The 21,535-nt window shown below is 40.8% G+C and overlaps 1 protein-coding gene across 3 annotated transcripts in view; it reads left to right on the forward strand.

Annotated features, from left to right (window-relative positions):
* cntnap2a (contactin associated protein 2a) overlaps window positions 1-21,535 on the forward strand; it is a 294,944-nt gene that overhangs the window by 258,950 nt on the left and 14,459 nt on the right. The window contains exons 19-25 of one of the 3 annotated variants that reach the window (XM_061758709.1): window positions 3,487-3,705; window positions 7,889-7,918; window positions 10,531-10,767; window positions 13,993-14,025; window positions 14,423-14,656; window positions 16,812-16,945; window positions 21,314-21,407. In XM_061758709.1, coding sequence (XP_061614693.1) covers window positions 3,487-3,705; window positions 7,889-7,918; window positions 10,531-10,767; window positions 13,993-14,025; window positions 14,423-14,656; window positions 16,812-16,945; window positions 21,314-21,407 — 981 coding nt within the window. The remainder of the gene's footprint in view (window positions 1-3,486; window positions 3,706-7,888; window positions 7,919-10,530; window positions 10,768-13,992; window positions 14,026-14,422; window positions 14,657-16,811; window positions 16,946-21,313; window positions 21,408-21,535) is intronic. The other 2 variants (XM_061758710.1, XM_061758711.1) reach the window with 2 other exon arrangements.

Here is a 21,535-nt window from a genome sequence, read left to right on the forward strand (position 1 = left end):
ATTCACAGTATATTATGAATTGCATTTCCCTTGATTTTTTGCTAAATTTAATGGTCAAGACAAATTGCAGGCATATGCAAGAGGTGGGTATCCTCGCTGCTGTGCAATTTGGTGCTGATCCAAACTAGGATTGTTCCGTCTTGGCAGATATCTGTGCTTCACCGAGTGCCAGCCTAATTTGATTGTTTTTTTGCCGCTTGGCTCTTTTTACCTCTGGATCCACAGATAAATCGAGAAAGCGCAATGGCGAGATGAAGATCAGGTGGCCTTTCTCAAGGCCAACAGACACATATAATTTATATGTGCAATTAAATCAACGTCCACCTGTCTTTGCTATGCAAATCTCACCATGCTGCGCACAAAAAATGAAAAAATATCAACCATGGAGCAAGTTAACATGCAGTTTGAAGATTGAAATAAGTGCTGTTCGTCACTGCCCTGCAGACCTGCACTGTTCAACAGGGATCATTAATTCAGAGTACTAAAGGCTGTCACATTGCTTGAATACTCGGCTGTTTGTCTATGAGGTGTCACTTTTGGAGATTGATTTTATAGGTTCCTGTTCTCCGCCTAAGCATGTGATATCATTTGTCTTGCAAATAATCTAAACAGAAGATTGGGTAAGTGAATGTAAAGTGAGCTGTAAAGGAAGAAACAAATGGGAACGGAAGGATGGGTCGACTGTAAAAATGAGACAGTTCTTTCCACTATCGATTATACACAATTAGCCTCCCTAATATCTGAAGCAAATGAAGCCATAATGAAGCAGGAACATATAGTGCTATATCTCCCATATGGCACTACGCTCAAAGAATGCCTTTTTTCCCCATCGTACTTCAATTCAGAGATCGCACAGACATCTCTAACATTGCGAATAATGTATTCGATTGTATTTGTAGTTGACAACTGCAAATGGACTTTGCAGCTGTAAAAGTGATTGTGTCAAGTTGTTGTTTTGTTCCCTTTATAGATAAAACATGAATGGGTGCCTTGGAAGCTCAAACGAGAAGAGTTGTGATTCATTTAAGCACAGAAATTAGTGATTTAAGCTTTGAAATGTTTGGCCTCTTCTCTTAATTGTATCTCTCCTCGCACAACACCCCTGGGGGGCCCAACACAGACACACACACACACACACACACACACTTTGATTGATTCAACAATACCTGGAGAGAAGTCAAAACTTTCACTTTAACTTTCCAGGATCCAAATCATCTGGAAAGGACAAGTGGTTCAATACTAAAAAAAAACAAAAAAACACAAATACTCACAGGATTTCTGTGATGGTCTTCGAATGTAAAACAGCACCTCCTGTTGAAATTTGAACCAACTTTTCAGTTTACGGTAACGGCAGCCCACTCCATTGGCTTCAATCACCTCATTACACACATGCACACAAATCCAGTCATTATGAAAATTAATCATGCAGGCAAACAAGGTCATCGTGCTCCATTAAATTTTGCTGTCTTCCTTTACCCGCCGTCGTTTGTCTTCATGCATTTGTCTGCTTCGACTTCCGCTCCGAGGCTTGCCACCTCTACAGTGCGCCGCGATAACAAATAGAAATAGAGAGCCACCGTTTCTCCGACCCTAAATGTATGTCATGCAAAAGCCAACAGTTGTGGGTGCCTATCGACCTTGCCTGCGAGATTGGGGCTTGTCCACATCTGTCACGTATCACTCGGCAGAAATCTATACGAGTCAAACGAACTGCTTTGAAATAAATGAGCCATTAGATTAGAAATTGAGTGCACGTTTACCTGTACAGATCAGATGATTGCTGCAGAAGAGGATGAGTAGGACTTTTATTGTTCATGGGCTACTGTAAGCGAGATATTAATTTTCAAAATTGGAATTGGAATAGTAAATGTAATTCCTTTTGACCAGTGGTTCTCTGGGGACGTGCAAATGTATTATTTAGAAATAGCCTCTTAGAAGATATGTATATTTTTAATCATAACGACACTTTGCTTACATGTTCCAATGGCAATTCAGATGTAGAGAACTGAATAAATTGAAATCAAAGATCTGCATTTCTCAGTACTGAGACAAAGTTTTTAATGTTTATACCATTACATTTCTGACAGATTTGTTTTGCCATTAAAGCATTCAGTGGAAGAAATTTCGTTTATAAATAATTCTAAATAAAATGTAAAAAAAAAAGTAAGCATCATTTTCAATTTGGAACAGACTTTTTTGATGGAAATGTTCTACATTTTCAAACAAAAAACAGAATTTAGTATCAAATATTCAAAATTCAGTTTATTTTTTTAAACTGAATTGAAACCAGAATTTTGTATTCCAGAACGAAACTTTTAAATTAAAAAACAGACAAAAAAGAAATCTGTGTCAAAAATGTAGATTAAATTAAAAAAAATCACTGATTTTCTAACTGGACATTTTTGAAAAGATTTTAATTCAGTAGCACAAATTTTGCATGAATTTCTTAAACTTAATTTTTGACACTGAATTTAATGATGGTTTAAAAAAAAAAAAAGTCAGTGTTAGATAATTGGAGGTAAAAAATTCTCATGAAATAAAATTCCAACTCTGATGGGGCAGCTATAATTCCATAAAAACAGTGCAACATCAATCGTTTGCCCTCTTTTTAGCAAATTAATAAAATGTAAAAGTGCAACAGTAACAGTTTATAAGTCTAAATGATTATGCTAAAAAAAAAAAAAAACACCAATGGCATTTGTTATTGCTATGGTTACATCAATCGATTAAATTTCCCAGGAAGTTATGGTTGTACCATGCTCGTTTTCTAGTTCACAAGACACTGTTTTAAATAAATTTGACGTACTACCAAGAGCACATCGCTAGCCATGATGTCCAAGATGCACTAGTATGTTTTTATGGCGTGTACTAGTGGTTAGAGCGTGAGGCAGTTATACTTCCTGCTCCGTACCTAACGCGTTCTGAATGGGATTATAGTGCAACTCTGTACTGTTCTGAAATTCAGAATACGAATGCAGTAATCCTATCCCGCTATATTGCAGTTCACTTATTGTGGCTTCAGTGCATCGCAGTTTGTTTGTTTTTTAAGTGTCAGTGTAGCGCTGTTACTCACCTGCACATATGTGATACAGTTAGCTGTATTGGCTATTTGATTTTAAAGTGGCAGCAATAACTCACAGGGTAAATCACAAGGGCCGCTTATTCTTAGCAGAAAAAGAAATCTTACTGAATAATCGCAACTCATACATTTGGAAACTCACCAAATTGCTTGAGGATACAAAGGACATGAGCGGAAAACCCAAACACAAGCCAACAGTCAGTTTTATGAAATAAATTCACAAATAGTTACCTTAGCCCGGCAAATAGCTAATGCACACACGCATAACGATATCGACAGGAACAAATACAAGGGCAACAACGTTTAGCTTGATTTTCTTCAACTGCAGTACTGCAGTTCAGGAGCCATCCAAAATGGGTCCATGATATGCACGCAGTAAGATTTTTTCCTCTTCCCCTGACACACAGCTCCCCAAGTTGTCTCCTTCTCTTTCGATGTGGGAAACGGCCCCGTGGAGTTAACGGTACATTCAGCCGCGCCTCTCAACGATGACCAGTGGCACCGCGTGACGGCCGAGCGGAACGTCAAGGAGGCGGTTCTCCAGCTGGACCAGACCTACCATGTGTCTCGGCCAGCACCGGCGCAGGGGCACACGCGGTTAGAACTGTTCAGCCAGCTCTATGTGGGTGAGTCCAACAGCCACAAGCCATATGTTCACTTAATAACTGCATTATAAAGAAAGGACAATGACAAATGAACTATTGGTTCTTCAACTAAATGTTATGCATATTATCCATGTCATTGGACGGAACTGTTTAATAAAACAGTGGCAACAGCGGTTAGCACGTCTGCCTCACAGTTCCGAGCCTCAGGGTTTGAATCTTGGCTCCGGCCTTGTTGTGTGGAGTTTGCATGTTTTCTCTGTGCTTGCGTGGTTTTGCTGCGGTAATTCCAGCTTCCTCCCACATTCCCAAAACAAGCATGTTAAGCTTATTGAAGACTCAACATTGTCCATACGTGTGAATTCCCCCCCCCCCCCCCCCCCCCCCCCGTCCCTATGTGCCCTGCGATTGGCTGGCAACCAGTCGAGGGCATACCCTGCCTGCAACCCAAAATCAGCTGGGATAGGCTCCAGGTCTTTCGTGATTCCTTTGAGGACAAACGGTGTAGAAAGTCAACGGATGTTAATTAAAACACTTTTTGTACTATCTTTATCTCTTTAAAACCACCCTTTATATAGGGTACTGGGAACATTTGAATGTTTAATACCTTTTTTTTTCTAGTTAAAGAAAGTCCAGCCTCCAGTGGAAATTCTCTCCTAAGTGGCTTCGATGTAGCTTAATTTAATGCTAATTCCGCACTCTCAATCACATTGGAGTTTCATATTTAATCACACATGAACACGCGTTTGCTTGGGAACTCATAAGTGATAAAGACTTTTTAATGAAGGTAAGTCAGGCATCCAACAATGCTGTGTGGGCTCTGCGGGGGTGTGAGTAAAACAAAATTCAAAATGTGACGTCACCTTTTTTGGGCTGTAAAGCCATGACTCACGTTTATTTTCAAATGAAAGAAAAGGAACATTGCTCGAAGAGAGCCATTCAGTGTCCCCCACAGACATTAAGACATCAGTCCTCAATTTAACACTGACTCATGTAACATTTGGTTAAAGAGGTGCACTGGGGTCATTATGGCCCTAATCTGCTCTCTTCCATTGTAATATGTGACATCTCACTATGCTTTCCTATTTCCTTCTCATTCTTACCTTTCAGTGGTCGAGGAACCAAACTTTTAAGCTGCAATCTAAATAGATTAGTGGCAAAACTATGCGCTGAAGCAACTAATGTGACCGCAAGATTGTTCCAAATTCCTATCAGTCATCTTGCCTTCAGCCCCGCTCCTCATGTGATTTCGTCAAACCGTGACTTTCACAACCTTCTCACCCTTCCTTGTCCCTGTTTGCCTCTTGGAGTGCATCAGTGACTCGAAAAGGGATTTGACATGGTGGAAATGCTCTTTGCAATTTGATGCAGTGTTGCAAAGCTAAAAATTCAACGGCCACCATATGGCACCTCATTCGGGCAGGTCCATTTTCTACAACCCCAATTCCAATGAAGTTGGGACGTTGTGTTAAACATAAATAACAACCGAATACAATCATTTGCAGATCACGTTCAACCTATATTTAATTGAATACACTACAAAGTCAAGATATTTAATATTCAAACTGATAAACCTAATTGTTTTTAGCAAATAATCATTAACTTAGAATTTGATGGCTGCAACATGTTCCAAAAAAGCTGGCACAGGTGGCAAAAATGACTGAGAAAGTTGAGGAATGCTCATCAAACACCCCACAGGTGAACAGACTCATTGAGAACAGGTGGGTGCCCTGATTGGGTAGAAAAGGAGCTTCCCTGAATTGCCTTCATTCACAAGCAAAGATGGGGCGAGGTTCGCCTCTTTGTGAATAAGTGCGTGAGAAAATAGTCCAACAGTTTAAGGACAATGTTCCTCAACGTACAATTGCAAGGAATTTAGGGATTTCATCATCTACAGTCCATAATATCATCAGAAGTTTCAGAGAATCTGAAGAAATCACTGCATGTAAGGGGCAAGGCCGAAAACCAACATTGAATGCCCGTGACCTTCGATCCCTCAGGCGGCACTGCATCAAAAACCGACATCAATGTGGAAAGGATATCACCACATGGGCTCAGGAACACTTCAGAAAACCAATGTCAGTAAATACAGTTTGGCGCTACATCCGTAAGCGTAACTTGAAACTCTACTATGCAAAGCAAAAGCCATTTATCAACAACACCCAGAAACGCCGCCGGCTTCACTGGGCCCGAGCTCATCTAAGATGGACTGATGCAATGTGGAAAAGTGTTCTGTGGACCGATGAATCCACATTTCAAATTGTTTTTGGAAATTGTGGACGTCGTGTCCTCCGGGCCAAAGAGCAAAAGAACCATCCGGACTGTTATGGACGCCAAGTTCAAAAGCCAGCATCTGTGATGGTATGGGGCATGGGTAACTTACACATCTGTGAAGGCACCATTAATGCTGAAAGGTACATACAGGTTTTGGAGAAACATATGTTGCCATCCAAGCAACGTCTTTTTCATGGACGCCCCTGCTTATTTCAGCAAGACAATGCCAAACCACATTCTGCACGTGTTACAACAGCGTGGCTTCGTAGTAAAAGAGTACGGGTACGAGACTGGCCTGCCTTCATTCCAGACCTGTCTCCCATTGAAAATGTGTGGCGCCTTATGAAGCGTAAAATACGACAACGGAGACCCCAGACTGTTGAACAGTTGAAGCTGTGCATCATCCAAGAACGGGGTTTTCTACGGGCACTCCGGTTTCCTCCCACATCCCAAAAACATGCATGGTAGATTAATTGACAACTTTAAATTGCCTGTAGGTGTGAATGTGAGTGCACCATTAATGCTGAAAGGTACTGCACGTGTTACAACAGCGTGGCTTCGTAGTAAAAGAGTGCGGGTATGAGACTGGCCTGCCTGCAGTCCAGACCTGTCTCCCATTGAAAATGTGTGGCACATTATGAAGCGTAAAATACGACAACGGAGACCCCGGACTGTTGAACAGCTGAAGCTGTACATCAAGCAAGAATGGGAAATAATTCCACCTACAAAGCTTCAACAATTAGTGTCCTCAGTTCCCAAACGTTTTTTGAATGTTGTTAAAAGAAAAGGTGATGTAACACAGTGGGAAACATGACCAATAAAATGCAGCCATAAAATTCTAAGTTAATGATTATTTGCTAAATAATCAGTTTCAACATTAAATATCTAGTCTTTGTAGTGTATTAAATTAAATATCGGTTAAACATGATTGGCAAATCATTGTATTCTGTTTTTATTTATGTTTAACACAACGTCCCAACTTCATTGGAATTGGAGTTGTATGTCCAAATTGACCGGCTGTGCATGTAAGAACAGATCCAATGACACAAGAAATAATGGAGAAAGAATTAGGGGACGACTTGTACCGCCACAGAGGGGACAGCATGTTCTTATTTCTGATCATCAATCTCCAGGAAGCAAGAGGGCTAGCCAGCAAGACCTTGATTGGACTTTAATATGCATCCAATCAAAAGTGGACAGCTCTCATTATTCTTGTTGCTCATAATTTAGCGGGGGCAAAGAAATAAGCACTGCATTGAAAATTTTGAACTATTCTAAGCAGTAAGGAGGTTTCGATTTTACATAAAGGAATTACTGTACTCCTTTTTTGCATAAAATGTTGTGAGGCTACAAACCTTACAGCAATACAAAAAAAAGACAAGGAAAGGCATGCTGAAATGAAAACATTCAATGCATTTTTGTGAGCAAAATTTGATCAAAAGGGGGAAACAATAGTTCTAGTGCATGCTGATGTGTTTGTGTCATTCCACGCAAAAACAAAGTCCTATTATGTGTTCAAGTTCCATCTACATATCTTTTCCTCTCGGCCAATACGCTCCTCATCAAGCGTTTGATTGCTTTAGTGTTTACTACACAGTGGTTCATTTGCTTGAATGGCCTTGAAAGTGAATGTTTAGACCATCAACCTTCTGTCATTTAGCTCACATGGTTAACTTTTAGCTCCCCGATTCACTTAATACATGCATATAACTCTGGATCTCGCATTTCATTCATTTAACCATCTGTTTGATGCCTCACCCTCGATTAATGTGTTTTTGTGTGTGCGTGTGTGTGTGTGTGTGTAATTTTTGCATGCTCACTTCTCTCTTCTGTTTGGATGTTTTCTTGTTTCCTTGTTTTTCTGGCTTCTGCCCGAATGGATCAACCTCTTGCTTATTGCTTCTCACTGCATGTGTGCGACACCCCGTCACAGGGAAACCAGCCTCACCCACCTGCCAAGACAGTAGGTAACATTTATTGAGTGCAATAAAATGTCTCAGTGGCACCAAGTGAGAGACATAATGGCATGTTAGACGCTCCAACTCAAATCTCACCTGCCATGCTGCTGCATCTTTATCGCCTTTTGCTGTATTAACATTAGTAAAGATGAATGTGCTCTTGTATTGATACTTATTTTGATTCATGCTGTACTTCCCATCATTGACATGAGGAATTACCAACTCTTCTTCATTTCAATACACAAGTAGATTTTTCACAGAGGGATCCATCAACCAACCCCAAGACCTTAAGTCTCATAATGTCTTGCTGCAAACCAACAGATATCAAATCCTGTGCTGCAAAATTAGAGCCCTGTGATAAGATCTCCTTCTTGGAAATAATTATGGATTATTGAGGATTTAGACATGTTATTTTTAACCGAAGGGTCCAAACTCAGTCTAATCCAAAACAAATGTCATCTTAAAGAGCAGCCAAAGTAAACACAGAAGTTCAGAATTCCAGCTTTTAATTCATGGTGTTTACATCTAGATGTGGTAAACTACTCAGGACAGAGTACCTTTTCAAGTGAGCAAAATTGGAGCAGATGTTGTTAAATTAATTTAAAGTGAATAAAATGTCATATTTGGTGGCATAACACTTATTTGCGATACCTGCATCAAGCCTGCGACCCACTGACTTCACCAGACTGTTGCATTCTTCATTTGAAATGCTTTTCCAGGCCTTTACTGCAGTTCTTTTCAGTTCTTGTCTGTTTCTGGGAGTTTCTCCCTTCAGTCTCCTCTTCAGGAGGTAAAATGCATGCTCTATTGGGTTAAGGTCTGGTGACGGACTTGGGCATTTGAAGACCTTCCACTTTTCCCCCTGATGAAGTCCTTTGTTGTGTTGGCAGTGTGTTTTGGGTCATTTTCTTGTTGCATGATGAAGCTTCTCCCGATTAGTTTGGTTGCATTTTTCTGTAAATTGCCAGACAAAAGGGTTTTGTAGATGTAGCGTATATTGGTTTTGTATAAAAACGTAATTAATTTAGGAAAAGGAAACCGGTTTAGCTCGATTTTACGTTTGACGTTATAACCAAACAATTTTTGTCTCGTAATAAGTCACCACGTCTCTTTTTATATTCGTAAATTTCAGGAAAAGTGACGAAAAACCTCTACGTCTCATAATCTGAAGGTTGCTACAGGAATGAAATACGAGTCCTCCATTTCAGCGGTTTTACTATTAAACTCAAACACACACAAAACACAACAGGAAGTGGAATTTTATGGAAAAGTTAATTATATCTAAATGGGGAAACTACAGGGAAACAACGCAGAGGGACAAAAAAAAAACAAGGTACAGGTAAACATTCGTAAAGAAAGCTGAATTCGTGGGATAACCTTGGAATGAGAATGTGCGGTGAGCTATGCGGCATCTGGGAATTTCTGCCTACCCCGCCTCCTGCCTGCAGTTAGCTGGGATAGGCTCCAGCATACCCCCGACCCTATTGAGGATAAGCGGTGTAGAAAATGGATGGATGGATAATAATAATAATACACAAATATTGAGCGTTCCCTCATCCGTCAGATATATAATGAGCCAATACTGACAGCACGCAGTCTCATATTTGAATGAAAAAAATGTGTGTGCGTGTGTTTTTGTGTGTGTGTGTGCCCACTTTATTCTCCATCGGCCTCAGAGCCTTGTGTCCGTTTAATCAAAGACAAGTTTGAAATGAGGTAAACAGGTGGTGGAACCCTCCGGCCAATCAGTGGCACAAAATAGATTAATTAAAAAGCGTTGGAGTGGGGATACAATCCGATGAAGAATCAGAAAATGGATGAGGAAGTGTGTAAAAGCCCAGCTGCATCCCCACGAATAATGCATCACGACAAAGATTTATTAGTAATCATAACGTGGTAGTCTAGTAGCCCTGTGATTTACCTGTGTGCGTGCGTGCGTGCGTGCCTGTGTGTGTGTGTGTGTGTGCATGTGGGCATTTAAAACGGACATATCTCTGGAATTGAAGGGATACGTCTGAGAGATTTTAATATCTCAAATGCCCCTCGGCTTTTGTTAACCGCGGAGCGCTGTTTACTGCGATTGCACTTTAAATCTATTCCTGTGGGTGTAGTTTAATGATTGTGCTTATTGCTATAATCATTAAGGCACATATCAGTCTACCTTAAACGCGTTCTCTGGTCACCTTAATGAGCAGTTAGATAGTAACAGTACAAGGCCAAAAGCACGATGTGTGAATGGCTTTGGACACACCGAGGCTAAGAATGAATGTCGACGTGGTCGGTTTAGGGCGGTAGTTGGAGCCATGCAGTGAGTTTAGTGTGTAGCTTGTACTGATTGGGAATCCATCTACACATGTACGATGTTCATTAAGACATTCTGTTCATTAGGCTCTTCTAATTAGTGAAAATTAAAGCCAGCTGAAGGTTGTTTCAAGAACAGCAGCTCAGTTGGATAGATTCACATAGCACAGCATTGGTTCCTCCAGGCGTTAAGATGGGAATGTTTTTGAAAACGATTAAATAAGATAGCCCTTTTGCATCCCAAATGACTTTTCTGACCCTGGCTTCAAGTTCTTTCTTTTGGTGTTCCTGCTAACCGCTTCCATTTTCTGTGCAGGTGCCGCAGGGGGCCAGAGGGGTTTCCTGGGCTGCATCCGAGCTCTACGGATGAACGGCGTCACCCTTGACCTGGATGAGAGAGCCAAGGTGACGCCCGGGGTCAAGCCCGGCTGCCAAGGCCACTGTACCAGTTATGGCATGTATTGCCGCAACGGGGGAAAGTGTGAGGAGAAGTACAACGGGTACTTGTGCGACTGCACCGCCACTGCCTATGACGGCCCTTTCTGCACTCGAGGTGAGCAAGGAAAGACAACAACACATGGAACCTTGAAGAGCCCAAATTTCCATAGGAAGCCATGCAATCTATTGCCATCATTAAAACCTTATAAACTGTACTGGCAATGTGAAGCACCATTTTAACAACATTCGTAAGTGTAAGAATAAACTAAATCATTGCTACCGTTGATGAATATTTCTTCCACAATTCAAAACAGTTCTCAGGTGTGTTAGTAACGTGTGTGACATGCTTTTGCCAAAATACACACCCTTTTCTTGTTTCGTTGAAATCAGACTGTCTTTAGGTCTCTTTCTGTCTGTCTCATGCAAGTGAGAAATCACAACCTAGCTTTTGGCTTTGACACGACAGCAGGTCACTAGTGCACTTGTGGGGGGGGGCATGGGTGTTTCTGCAGAGTATATTTGCAGACGGTGTCGTCCAGCCATTGCTTGAAAGTAGCTCTGGATCGTCGCCCAGCCTAGCTGATTATATCATGGGCAGGTGACGGTTGTTATTTAAATGAAGTCACGTGTAGAACGGTTTTGTCACAGGCATTTTTTTACAAATAGATGGATAACATAGTTGTTTGATTTCGCACTGGATGGGTGGGCAGACACTCCAGAGACCCAAGTAATTGTATACACTAGCAATTCCATTAAAAAGTCTATTTTCCATGTCACTTGTAAGACACGAAAACAATAAAACTACCGTAACTTTGATGACAAGTGACAAAGGCTTATTAGGTAATTCATGTTGGAGATGATGATATAAATTCTTAATTGACTCGCAAGTGTAAAGAGAAGTTAACCACTGTAAACGCCCAAACAACAAAACACTGAATTTGATCAACGTTTGAAACATTACTTCTTGGGTACTGATTAATGTGAAGGGCTACCAGTTTGATACACGCTTCTGAAATAACACATTTGCTCAGATTAACTGTCATTATGTATATCGTACATCATTTTTCTGTAAAATATTTAAAAAACACTTCAATACGCTACATGTCACCTTGTAACTTTGTTGTGAGGGCTAACTCCACCTGCTTGGCGAGTCATTCGATGTCGCAGCTCCCAAATCAACTTTTCCGAAGACACCCCACGAAAGACGTTTGACTTCGCCATCCGAGCCTCTGTGCTAGCTACCAGTCTGACGTGATCCCCGACACACGAATTAATTTGTTTCCTAAAGCTTCTTTTCCCCCTGAGTTCTTGCCACGGTGGTGACAGCATGACAAGGAAGCCGTTTGCGTGTGCGTGTTGCACAAAAGTGTGCGACAGTGTCTGGTGATATGTGACCTCCTATGCGTTCTGTCACAAGCGATGAGGCATTTCAGGGTTTAGAGAATGGAGATTAAGCGTGTGTGTGTGTGTCTGTGTGCTTGTACGTTACTTTGTGTGTGTGACATCATCTCATCTTCCCTTCATCTTCTGCTTCTTTTTTCCTTCTGCTCATGTTCAGTGATTTCCTTTCACTCCTCAGTCATGTTTCCCCCCTCGTTGTATTCTCCGCTTTCCCCATTCTTTTTCGACTGGTGTTTCCTCCCAGTTTGGTTTTCCACTCGAACGCAACCCACACGCGCAGTTTTGAAAATGTACTGCAGTTCTCCTCCAAGTCGGGGTGTCGCTACAGCTGGTATTGGCTAGGACGCCATGGGGTGGAGTTTCCTCTGCATTTTTTGGCCACTTCCGGTTGCTGTGTTTCCTTTCCTTTCCGTAACAAGGAACAAAGCAACAACAATGGCGACCGTGGAACATTGTCTGCTAGAACAAATGGACCTAGATGACCAGATGCCTTAAAAGGTCACCTAAAGAGTCCTTTAGATCTTTCATAAGCCTTAAGAGCTTATGAGTCTACTACAGTTAGTGCAGGGTTACCAAGCGGCGCCTATGTTATCCGGATACTAACTGTCCACTATAGTCCAAATAAAAGTTCATACACTTTCTAAGCTTTTCAGCGCTAGAAGACAGTGTTAGGAAATAATCATAAAATGCATTATAATTACAGTAATTTTAGTGATGCGAAGATTCAATTAAGGGTCTGAATAGGCCATGCTTCCTCCCACCTTTCTCCAAATTGCTTCCTTGTCTCCTGATATTAATCTCCCCTCTGTATACTTCCGAAAAGTAAGACGCATTACATAAGTCAGAATTCTCTGCACTTTCATTTAGCTTGTTTCCTCCCCGTAATTCCCTTTATTATTGTTATCAAACACTCAAAGGTCGCAACGATAAGTCTTAAGTCTCTTGCTTTGATGCCATTGAGGGTCACATGGCGGATCAACTCCAAGACACATACCTGTATGCACAAAGGTTTGCAGAGACACATACAAACACACGTACACAAAACCCCCCTGTAACCTGCAGCTGACTTTTCTCATTCCCCGTTATGCTTCCAAGTAGTTTATGTCTTGGTAATGAGACTAGGAAGATGCTCTCGTTTTTTTTTTGTCAGTCCTCGCATAATCCACAGCACGTATAGAAAACAGCAAAATGGTTTTCAATTGCAGTTAAGCTGAAATTGGATTCAGCAGAGCCAGGATTTTATACCTTTAAACTTACACTCACTATGAAGTAGCATGAGTGCTTACAAAAAAATGGAAGCGCGACCACACAAAAAAGCCGGTACTGAAATGAAATGAAATAAAATCAAATGTATACTGTGATGCAATTGAAAACTCTTCCATTATGTGGAGCGGTAACTTGACAAATTACATCGATAGAGGACAGTGGAACCTTTAAAGCCAAACTTAATCTGTTTTGTGATGCGCACAACGTTGTTCCAATTTCAAAACAATTCCCTTAGGAAATATTGCAAACCATGGTGCACCTTTGAGCTTCCGGAATTCACCAGCGTCTTCCCCCCCACAGTCTGTCCATGACTTTCAGATAAACTCGTGAAACGCTTTCATATACAGTACACCAGTGAAATACTGTCATACACTAGTGAAACGCTTTCAGATAAACTCTTGAAACGCTTTCATATACACTAGTGAAACACTTTCATAGACACTAGTAAGACGCTTTCATACCCACAAGTGAAACATTTTCATATACACTGGTGAGACGCTCTCATACACATTAGTGAAACACTTTCCAATACACTAGTGGAACGCTTTCATATATTCTAGTAAAACACTTTCTCGTAGTTTTCTTAACACACACACACACACACACAGCGTGAGGTTGATTCTTTCCCATTCTCTAATTTCATGCACATTGGGCCTTTTATCTCCTTTTTAAGGGACACACAGGCGGGATGCACTCCTTCAGACAGGTAAACACAAGAGAGCAACGTAACAAAAGTATTCTCCGGGCATTGACTCGATCGCAACTGGACTGTTCAGGTTGTCTTGAAAAAAACTTTTTCGTCTCTCATCTGACTAGCTAGGACAGCGCTACTATCTTGTGAGTCAGAGAGGCACTCTAGTGCTAGCTAGGACAGCATTGTCTTAGCTGGGACAGCATTGTCCTTGCTAGTCTTTCTGCATGAACTTATGCAGCCTGCTCGGATGAGAGGTGAAATGTCTTCGTAGACAACCTGAACAATGCAGTTGCAGTCGACAGAAGTATAAAAACAAATACTGTATGTTATTGCCTTCTTACTAATGAATGCAGCGTGGGCAGTGACTGCAATGTGCCATTTGGCAACTTGTGCATTCTCCCCTCCACAGATGTTGGAGGCTTTTTTGAGACCGGAACATTGGTAAGGTACAATCTCCTCCCTGAAGGCGCAGCAGGAGCCATGAAGGACTCCAAGGTCCTCGCGAGTCACCTGACTTTGAAGGAAGTCAACTCAACCAAAGAGGAAGTGACGTTTAGTTTCAGCACATCCAGTGCACCAGCCATTTTAATGTATGTCAGCTCCAGGACAGAGGACTACATGGCGGTGGTGTTGAGGCATAATGGTAAGCGCAAATCAAGAGGTTGCTCGTACGTAATTAAACAATATGGACCAATGTATTGAAACACGCCTCTTACTCAATTATACATTTTATGTTTAGCCTTGAGGAGGGAAAGTATGTATCTGGAATCTTGTTGCACCCTGTGCTATGAGAAGGCTTCTCTATTCTGCCTTTAGAAAGATAATGCTCATTTTAGACTGAAAAGGGAGTACCGTAATTTCTTGTGTATAATGCACACCCATGTATAATACGCATCCCCAAAGTTGACCTCAAAATCCTGGAAAACCCTTCTACCTATGTATAATGCATTTTTACAATGCATGATTTTGCTTCTACCCATATGATCAAAACATGAAGTATTATCTGTATTTTTAGTTTTTTCAAAGAATTATTCTGGTTAAGCACTTTATTTGAACACACAATACTTTCTTTTTATTTACTTACTCTTATTTTGAAATTGACAGCCCTACTTTTATTTTGTAAATGAGAAAAGACACAGTTGTGCTCATATGTTTGATTACTCAGGCAGAATTTGTAAGATGTGCACAATTCTTTCAAGAAAACATGAAGGACCAGGTGAAACACATTTATTTTAATGGAATTTAAATTAAACTGTCAAGCATTTCAGAAAAAAACATTATCATTAAACAAAACCTAACTATAAAGAAATTAATGATGGCTGTTGTTCACTCATCAGTCGTATTTAAAAATAAAATATATATAATATATATATATATTGAAGAACTTGAATCATTTTGTTGAAAATATGTTAGTAAAATGTCTTTGAAGTATACCAGTTACATTTAGGGGTTCATGGGATAAAAACATACATAGTTTACTTCATATGACCATTATTTGACCGGTGGTCGCTTGTAACAGAGTCTAGATATGAACATGGAAAGGTGTTTATTGTATGAAAACCTTGGGAATTTTTCACACATATACTAGGGTTAGAGTAGGTTCACAAACCAATTTATGTCCAGCACTTAGAAATGTAAGTCAATATTGTCTCCTACTCCTTCTGAAGCATTTGATTGATCCTTCTATGATTATTTTGGGAGATTATTGCATCAATTCCAAATAGCCGTCGTAAAATGGTCGTTGTTTGTTTACAGTTATGAAATTGAGTGGCCACTTGCTCGTAACGTGTTTTGACTGACAAGGTTACGAGCACGGTGCCTATTTCTAATAAGTGCCACTAAGAAATCTCGCCGTGGAATGTCATTAACTTCTGTTGAGAGGTAGGCGCACCCTTTTAGCAGATATTGGCGAAGTGATTGCAGGATTTTGCAGATATTTTTCACACTGTGCCTATTTCCGTTGATGACTGCTAAAATGTCAAACTTCGGCACTGGTCAAAAACCACAAGCATGTGTTTGACATGGTTTATTGCAAAATAATTGGAGGTGGAAAATTCTTGATACAATTTTATTTTATATCTACATGTTGATACCTGATTACTGACGATACTTGTTGTGTGTTAATATTTGATGTATTTTGCCGTTAATAATTGCTCGTAACATTTCACCACATCTGTGGAATGACCCCAATATGAAAACAAATATTTAATAAAAACAATATTTCACAAATTCTGCCTGGGTATGTAAACGTATGAGCACAATTGTACATATGTGCAGTCATATGTATCCCTGCCATATTGGAATGAAAGTGTAGGCTACATCTTTTTTATAACCTAGATGGCATACTAGAATGAAAGTGTACAACTTTTTCATAACCTCTAGGGGGCAGTGGCATATTGGAATGAACGCGTACAGCTTTTTCATAACCTCTAGATGGCGGCATGCAATGATAATAAAATGTGAAAGTCTTTTTCATTTTCCCCTATACCTATGTACAATGCCCACTATTGACTTTTGACCATTTTCAGAGTAAAAGAAATGCACATTATACACAAGAAATTACGGTAATTCAACAATGCATGTGTGGTACAGAAAAGCACTGCATCATACTGAGAGGTGATTATATTTTGTTTTCCTTACATAGTTGCATGAGTGGGAATATGACATTGCTGTCTTATAAAGGTAGATTTTTTTATGTAGACAGATCTTGCATTGTGAAAGTGTACCTTTTCATACAGAAAGATGTGAGTCAAAATAACAAGACTAGCTTTTGAAACTCCACCCTCATGTATCTGCAGGTTCTCTACAGGTCCGCTATAACCTCGGAGGTCTGAAGGAGCCGTTTGCCATCGACGTGGACGAGCGGAACCTAGCCAATGGACAACCTCATAGCATCAATATGTCTCGCATTGACAGAAACCTCACCATCCAGGTAGTGGTTGTACAGACACACAGTTCCGCTGTTACATTTTCATTTCTTGATTTATGCGAGTATCACAAAAATGTGAGCACCAAAGCACGCATAAATGTTGCACTTGTGTCAGTGGGGATAGTTTTGGGGGAGTCCAAGAGGGAGTCTTCTGTGAAGATGTCGGATGAGTCGGATGAGTAAGGAGGTTGCACAGCGATGTTCTTCTCGGCCAGGAACTGTCAGATGCTCGGGGTATTGTGAGCAGGTGCCGCGGCCACGAGTTTGCCTGCCACAACTCTTGCCTCTTCTCGCTCACTGAATGAAGCATATAGCCATTAAAAACATGTAATCATGGTTGAATAGGCACGGGCTCGGTCTATTGTATGCGTTTTCATTCTTTTGCAATAATATATAGTATACTTTGTACATTAAATAATATATTATGAACAGACATTAGGCACACCTGAAAATTGAATAAGACTCCATACGGATGAATTATCGACAATGCTGTTTAAAAATAGAATTGTGATTGTTAATAGCGCTCTGACATTCATCCTCATTATTATCTCTGTAAATACATACTGTAATTGTACAGTAAGGCGCATTTCAACACACCACATCACTTTTTTACCTGTACACAATGAATGACACAACCCCAAGTGCCCAACACACACTCACATACATACAAAGACCAGATGTGGCAAAAGTACTCACATGGTAAAAGTAGTGCTAATTCAAAGGGCCACCTCATTTTGGCTTTGTTGATTCTGGACCAGCCCTATCAATGTTTAGCCCAGTGTTCAGCCATGAACTTAAACATCCCCACTCGGTAGAGTTCGAATGAGCATCAAGAGACACCATTGGCCACAGTGTGGTCATTTTGGATTGAAACGAGAGGATGGAGGATGTTTAAAGAAAGAAGGAAACCGCAACTTAGACATACTGTACCGACGTTTTTAACTTACCTAATGTTCCCACAATAACTTGATACAAATATATACAGTATACTGTAATGACCCCTGCAGGCAGCGAATCTGAGAGCCAAACATCCACCTTTCAGCTCAGCAACTTTGCATAAAACCACCCGGTCTGCACCACGACCGCCCTCCTAAAACACAGATTAGAATTATGATCAAAAACTGTGATTCCCAACCACTGGGTTGGAGGAGGAAATTATCCAATTTTACATGTTTTACTGCGAATAACGGATCTTTGTTCGTCTCGCCTCTCTATGCCAAAGATGTATAGTGACAGGGAGAACAATTAAATGCTCTCCCCACTGGATGGCATAAGGCACAGTGCTATTGACCTGTGTATCAATCTGTTGCTATTCATACAACTGATACAATACAATGCAAAAAAGCTTTTTGTTCAACCAAACAGACCCAGATATCACACTGAGAAAGTACATTTGTAAGTACATTGAGATGAGATCATCATTTTCCCGCGATATATTGTAGACGTTTTGTGAACATTTGGTTTGGGAAACATTGATGTAAAACATGGTGGAACTCGGTAAATCTTTGTGCTTCTCCGCCCTCTCAAGGTGATGTGAGTTTTGCGTCTCTGCTGCCCTCAAGCGGCCATATAAATCCCGTTTTGTTTTGTTTTTTTGTCGCTGCCTGCAGCAGAATCGTGAGGCCGGCAGCCCTGCCGATGGATCGCACACACACACACACAATGTCCTGGCTGAAACGGAATGGGAGAGTTTCCTTGAGGCTGTAGAGACCTCCAGTCTAGACACTGAGACCTTCTTAGATTAGATAGAAACAAGGTTTGGTAAATCTGAGAGGATTACCCGGCCCACAGAATGCGAATCAAACCCGGATGATATTAACACATCGGTTAGAAAATGAGGTAAACATGTATCTCGAATGAGATTTATGTACGCATTAGCGATGATTTGATTGCAGGTTTCAGAGAAGTATCAATTTAGCAGTCCATCCATCCAAATTCAACAGCGAGGAGAAGGTGCAAACTCCACACAGGCGGGGCCGGGGATTGAACCCCGGTCCTCAGAACTGTGAGGCGGATGTGCTAACCAGTTGTTTTTGCTGGACAACCCCAATACTCACCTGATAAGGCACCATCAAACGATCACATTTTTTTTTTTGACCTTTAAAAGAAGGAGGTAGGAGTCAGTACTTCTCTGATGATGAACAAGTTAAGCAAGCTGTAAACAAAACAAAACAAAAAACTGGTTAAAGGCACAACCTACTCAATTTTACGAGGCTGGCATACATGCATTTGTTTACCGTTGGACAGTCGGCGTTGAGAATAAGGGAGCTTATAATGAAGTGCCCACTTTTGCGCTTTATTTCTATGTGTATATTAGCTTTCTATTGCAATAAATAAAGCATGAGAAAATTTGGGCTAATTAAATTTTTGACGGCCCTCTGTATATGGACAAACAACCTTTCACACGCACATGTACACCGATTTTCCAATTAGAGTCTTCAGTTAATGTGTTTTTTTTGTTTGTTTGTTTTTTTTTTACGTGGGATGAAGCCGGAGTACGCTGAGAAATCCACACAGGAAGCCACAGCCAAGATTCAAACCCCGAATTTCAGAACTGTGCTGCGGTCGTGTTAACCGCTCGCTCCTTTTTTTATTATAGCGATTGTAGTGATATTTTTGCAATATCTCTGTATGATACAATTTACATTCACAGTAATAAACATGAAATTAACACCTATGGTTTTGAATCGTTGCTAGCTTTTTTTTTTTCATTAGAAATTAGCTGATGGTGCAAATGTACCTACTGTTGTGTATTTGGTGCATGGCGTGTTTGATCCCACTGCCTCCCACCTGAGTATCTTTGCATTCATTCACCCCCTCCTCTATTGAACCTTTTATTGATGTCGTGATCTGAACAATAATTCAGTTCATGTGCTAATGATGTTCTGTTGCTTACAGCCATCTTCTCAAATGGTTTATCTGCGATGGGACTATTACTGTCCAATAGTTATAATTAGGCAAACAAATAACAATACAACAGTAAATGCATTCTCGGTGCTTTGAAACTTTAGTGTGAGGAGTTTGCTAGAATCGATTTATTCTGAGCTAATAGTTCAGGGAACACATCTCAGATGTTTTTTTTTTTTTTTTTTGTTTTTCGAACTCCACCTTGAATATGTTCCTTATTTACGCTGAAAAGCATCATCTGCGCTTGGGGGGATATTTTTTTGGCCTAAATGGTGCAACATAAAAAGAAGAGCTTCCACACAATTGTGGCTGTAATTGACAAAAGTTTGGTAAAATGAGGTTGCAGCTTCCCTCAGTGGACCTTTTTGTTGGGGTTTTGAGACCCAGACGACCCTCGCTTGGCTGTGCAGCCAATTAGTTTTTTCAGATAAAAGTAAATAAGCGATGTGCAATTTAATCCTGCCCCATTATCCCGCCCTCCAGTCAGCGTGCAAAACAAAACCCACACAATGCTCCACTGAGACCACCCTTTTGGGGCGAATCAAATTTGGAGAGCCTGCGTGTGTGCGTGTTAGGGGTAAAATTATCTGCTAGAGAAGCGGCTATGAATATAATAACACGCACACACGGACCCACCTCAGTGAGAGTTTAGTGTGGCTACCATCTAATCGGTCACAGCAGGATTTTCAGCAAATTGAAAGCAACAAAAAACATATTTTTCACCTGGCCCCTAAGCTTCCGTCTGAGGTTGGTATGCATTCAGCAGCCGTGTGGAAGCTCAGATGCAGTCCTCTGGTGAGCATGTGCGAAGAGTACAAGTGGAGAGGAGGGGCGGTGGGCGGTGAGGGGGGATCTTTTATATCTTGAACACACACACTGAAAGCAATTTGTGGGCTTGAAATGATTCCTGTCAATTGCAGCTGGCTGCAGCCTTCAAGCTGATTAGAAACTTCAGTGAAAGCGCAATAACAAGTTAATTATGTTTCAGGATTATTAAAGTGCTGTATTCCCTCCCTCCATCAGCACCTCTGTTCTCCACGGATGCGCTTCTTTGTAAACATGTTCGGCTGTTCTCACTGAATCTGTTTGTGACATTCTGTCAATTAATGTGTGGTCATCTGTTCAGTGTACTACAATAAGCCCTACAGCCTCAACTGGCTTGCCTGAACCAAAAGAAAAGAGAAAAAGAAAAATACCGTACATATATGCAGGTATGGGCATATTTTCACTAGATTCTATACGCATTTTAGATTGATTTGCAGACATAAGGACAAAGAGCCCCTCATTAAGCCGTACCTGGTAAACCATCTTACTTAAATTGTCTATGTTGCCTCATGAGCCATGTCCAGACCAGGTTGGCCAAAGTGCTGCAGTCAGTACTCCGAGACCCGCACCTTATTGAACGATGCAGATGTTCATTGAGTTAACCTCCTCCTCTCTCCCAATCTTCCCTCTGTGGTTCAGTTGGATCATTACCCTGCAGTCAGCTACACCCTCCCAGATGCCTCGGACACCAAGTTCAACCTGGTCAAGACCCTCTTCTTGGGCAAAGTTTATGGTGAGTTTGGAAAATGCATTTACACATTTCAGAAAACAATTAGCAAACAACAGAAATAAAGGGAAATCCACTTTACATAACGTCCATCTTCGATGTCGGATCTCATTAATAATTATTGTTTCAGATCT

The sequence above is a fragment of the Phyllopteryx taeniolatus genome, chromosome 20 (genome assembly GCF_024500385.1).
Source record: "Phyllopteryx taeniolatus isolate TA_2022b chromosome 20, UOR_Ptae_1.2, whole genome shotgun sequence".
NCBI classification, from domain to species: domain Eukaryota; kingdom Metazoa; phylum Chordata; class Actinopteri; order Syngnathiformes; family Syngnathidae; genus Phyllopteryx; species Phyllopteryx taeniolatus.